Source organism: Orycteropus afer, unplaced genomic scaffold (assembly GCF_000298275.1).
Source record: "Orycteropus afer afer isolate SDZICR_OR568_19922 unplaced genomic scaffold, OryAfe1.0 scaffold00051, whole genome shotgun sequence".
NCBI lineage: Eukaryota > Metazoa > Chordata > Mammalia > Tubulidentata > Orycteropodidae > Orycteropus > Orycteropus afer.
The window spans coordinates 11220110-11224739 of NW_006921638.1; the positions used below are offsets into that span (position 1 = coordinate 11220110).

The 4630-nt window shown below is 38.3% G+C and overlaps 1 protein-coding gene across 1 annotated transcript in view; it reads right to left on the reverse strand.

Annotated features, from left to right (window-relative positions):
* Nucleotides 1–1248: 1248 nt before the first annotated feature.
* The window catches only part of TRAPPC6B (trafficking protein particle complex subunit 6B), a 21289-nt gene continuing 17907 nt past the window's right edge, over nt 1249–4630 (reverse strand). Inside the window, exons 5-6 of the mRNA XM_007938573.1 lie at nt 1961–2054; nt 1249–1280 (exon numbers count right to left, since the gene is read on the reverse strand). Of these exons, the coding sequence (XP_007936764.1) occupies nt 1249–1280; nt 1961–2054 (126 nt within the window). The remainder of the gene's footprint in view (nt 1281–1960; nt 2055–4630) is intronic.

Below are 4630 nucleotides of genomic sequence, written 5' to 3' on the forward strand. Positions count from 1 at the left end.
CTAAATTTCCCTCCCCCCTTGTTTCCACCAGAGAAATTTCTTCGTGGCTACAAGTAACAAAATACACAACAAAAAGTGAATTAAACAACATAAGGAATTTAATATCTCAAGTAACCAAAAGTCCAAAGGTAAGCACTTCCAGTTGGTTAATTCAGCAGCATGATTCAGGTATTTTCTATATGTTCTAAACTGCTGTTTCTGCGTGTACAACTCTGTGCCATTGATTACATTCTTTGAGTTGTACAACCTTTCTCATTCTTTTTGGAGTTGTTCCTCCTCCATTAACATGTACTCTAAGGTTCCTATCTTTTAAGTTGCTGTTGTCACTTTGATCCCATATAGACAGTTTTAAAAGTGCATAATGCTCAAGGCAGACATTTTTCACTAGTTAAGCTAAACTATTAGTTGGTTTTAACAACACTTCAGGGAATGAAACTTTGAGCGATCCAATTATCCACTCCCCTTCCCTTGGTGAAGACTGAGTAAGGCAACAAATATGGAAGTACCTTCACTAGCATTTCCATGCATGGGGAGAAGCTGAAAGTCATGACTATAACAAGAAATATAAAATTCCTTCCCAAACACACATTTAAACTAATTATATTTCACTTTAATTACATTAATGGAGTTCTCAAGGATTGAATTCCACTAAAGTGAAATTAAGCTTTTAAGCAACTTAGGCAGTCATATATTACGTACCATATATACATAATATATACAAGACATTCTTATACAGGTATAAAAATTTTCTCAACAGAAATAAATTATAAGCAATATAATAAAATTTTAACTTAGGGTACTGTTTGCTTTTTTTTAGTATCTAAAATCTATAATCTATTGTTTACTCTTACACAAATCATCTGGATGGTGCACATTTTTCTTTATGCTAATTCAACACTCAGTTTTCTCTATCTAAGGTTAAATACATATTACTACAAGCAAACAAAAATCTCTAAAAGAAGGCTCCTACATCTTGGTGTCTGGTTATTTGAAAGTGGGTTTTCATTCTGAGTTATATCAGTAAAGTATATGTCACGGTGGGATGTCCCTTTATCTGTTTTACTTGGTTTGTACAAAGTTGATAAAATACAACCTATTCCTGCTTAAGAGTACACCCTTTATAAGTTAGCAAATACCTTACATTAATACAGACTTCCAATAATATAATGAAATCATTGCTGCTTGAAATACTTTATACATAAATAATTTATCTCTTTATACTGTTGAAGTTTTGAATTTCAGTATATCCTATAGCTTCTGTATCATCACCTGAAATTTACCTAAAAAAGAAAACATTAAATCATTTTTTTTAGTTTACTTACAAAGGAAAAAGTCTAAAGATCAACTTTCTGTTTTATTTAGGAAGCAGTTTCAATCAAGAAACTTGTTGTCAAATAACTTTTCATACTCTTCATAATATTCAATAAAAATTCCAAAGCACATGATTATCTTGTTTGTGAGTAGATGCCTTTGGCATCTCTGTGATGCCTCCCTTTTGAGTATTTCATTGCTGATTATCACTGTGAATGGAAAGGTAATACTCTCAAGTGATTCTGGGTAGCTCCAGTGAAAAGATCTTTGGGAAGTTCAGTGACAAAAGATTAAGAGTTGCCTTTACCTAACTTGATACAGATGTATTCTAGAAAGTTGTTAAAAATTATAAATATATTTTGATTGCTATAGGGAAATTTCTCCTAAACACAGCAGAAACTTTTCCTTTAAAAGTTAAGAATTATCGCTTTAGTTGTCTTATAAATTTGGATTTAGATTTCTAAATCAGTCTATTCTGAATTCAAAGATCATTGAATATAAATATGAAAGTGTACATATAAGTACACTAAGTGTCAAACTGGTAAAAGTAAAATGAAACAGTGTTAGCATTTTAAATTTCCTCTAATTAAAACAAAAAAGTTGAAACTTTTCATTAAAAACATTTACAAGTAACTTGAATTCTACTTACAGGCAGGCATTGAAGACACTTCTGCTGTTACAATACTTTTTATTCCCAAATTTGATAAACCACCTCTGATTAAGCCACATGTAAATGCTAAATACTATAAAGGAAAAAAATATATATATTTTTTTAAATATTAAGTATATATTAAAACAGTAAAGCTATTGATAAAGATGACATTTAAGTAAGCCATACTATCAACAAAACTACTCCTGGATAAATATAACATTTAAGCAACCCATGCGATCAATAAAACCATTGCTGTTTAAATAAAAACCAAAAAAAAACACTGCTGTCAAGTCAGATCTGACACATAGCAACCCCTCCTTGGGTTTCTGAGGTGGTATCACTGCAGAAGTAGATTACCCAACCTTCCTTTCAAGGAGTTGCTGGTGGGTCTGAACCACCAGCTTTCCGGTTATCAGTCAAATGCCTTAGGCACTACGCCACCAGAGCTCCTGTTTAAATAAAGGGTTGTGGAAAAACAATTGTCCAAATTACTGAAAAATATGTTAGAAGATTTTTGGTATTATATATGGGTGTGGTATAGTAAATTACATAGTGTGGCTTTTCTAGCCATAAGTCTTTGTAAAATCCATGGTGGAATGTGCTGTGAGCAACTGAGTAGCTCCTGACTGTTAAAGTTATCAACCTGGGGTATTTCTGTTTAGAGTGGCACTATGCAATCTTCTGGGAAGTTCTCTCTTTCTCAGGTGTATAGAATTCTGATGTTGGGATTGGTTAGTTTGGCCACTCTGCCAGGCTCAACAGGAGCCCTCCAAAAGACAGAAGGAGTCTCTCTGACTGCTGGCTGAGAAAGACATGCTGCCAAGAGAAACGTGCTCCTGAGAGACACGCGCTCCTGCGAGACACGTACTTGCTGGATGCGAGACGTGCTGCTGAGAGGGAGATGTGAGAGACACGTGCTGCTGAGACACGTACTGCTGGGAGAGAGACTGAGAGAGACTGTCAGCTGAGAGATGGCTAGCTGTAAGAGACTGAGTGTGTCCCTGGACTTCAACTGTAGCCTGTTGCTTCCCTAATAAACCCCATAATCTGTGAATTGTGTGTGGCCACTGCAGTGAATTATCGAACCCAGCAGAGAGGTGGCAGGTGCTACGGAAGGAACGGCTGGTGTCAAGGTTGGTGAAAGGGCTGGAAGGAGGCAGCATGCCTGGCCTCTCAGGAATAGACCTTGGGGTACTGATGGTGATTCTGTCTTCCTCTTGTGGCATTAGAGGAGGTCAGAAGATGTGGCCTCCCTGCCTTTTTGGCAATGGGACACTGTTCTGATCATCTAATATCCAAATAGCTTTCTTATTTTAGGGGAAATTTTGGATAAGTGGGAAGCAAAGTCCCACTTCTTACTGTGAAAGCCATGTTAGGCCATAATGTGGACAAATATTTTCTTTCTCAACTCCTCAGCAACTAAAGCATGGGCACATAACTTAAGCTCAGCAGTTGAAGAGTGCTACTGGTATCTAATGGGTAGAAGTCACAGATGATGCTTAACATCCTATAATGCCCAGAACATACCCCTATCAAAGAATTCTCTAACTCAATATGTCAGCACTGCTGAAGTCGAGAAACCCTGTCATACACAAATAAAGAAGGGGGAGAGTTCCAGTAAAAGGGCAGAATAGGCAGAAAGACTACACAGACCCTCCACAACAAAGAAAAGGGGAACCAATTAACACAGATACAGAAGATAATCCTGGACACCTGAGCCTCGAAGGGAAGGATAAAGAAGGGGACTAAACTTGAACTAGCAGAAGAATTTGCCTGAAAACCCCAAAAAAGGAAACATATGGAACTGAAGTCTGGCAGTGATCCTGATGGCACAGACAGCTTGGATATTGCCGAATGGTGGTAGGACCTAAGAATTAACCAAAAAATCGGCCTTACTAGCCAGAGACTGCACAGAGGACTGCTCTGGTGGCTGAAGAATAAAAAGGAAGCAGCGGAGAGGAAGGTGGGCTGAGGTGTGGACTTTTCTGTCTGGAGGCCGCAGTCATTTTGAATGTTTACAAGCGGCTTGACCATTTAGATATTTCAAATGACAACATTCTCCCAGATCACAGGGATTTAAGAATAGGCCCCACTTGCAAATCAGACTTTACAAGAGTTGAAAAGGCAAATAGACGACTCCAAAGTCATAGTGGGAGACATTAATACACCACTTTGAATGAAAGATAGAACAACTGGAAAGAAACTCAACAAAGATGCAGAAGAGCTAAACAATACAATCCACCAACTTGATTTTATAGACATCTACAGAGCACTTCACCCAACAACAGCACAACTGCAAAAAGGGCAAGGAGGCTACATATTCTGACCTCCTAGAACCCCACAAAAGGAAGGCAGAATCACCATCAATAGCCCAAAGCCTATCACTGCAAGGCTAGACATGCTGCCTCCCTCCAGCCCTTTCACCAACTGTTCCTCCCAAAGCACCACCACCTTTCTCCTGAATTCGATAATTCGCTGCAGTGGCCACACAGATTATGAGGTTTATTAGGGAAGCACCAGGTTACAATTCAAGTTCAGGAAAAATGCTCAGTCTCCCTCCCAGCCCACCGTCTCTCAGCCAAGTCTCTCACAGTCTCTCCCCCAGCAGTGCATGTCCCTCGGTGTCTTACTCAGCAATGCATGTCTGTTGCGTCTCTTTCCCAGCAG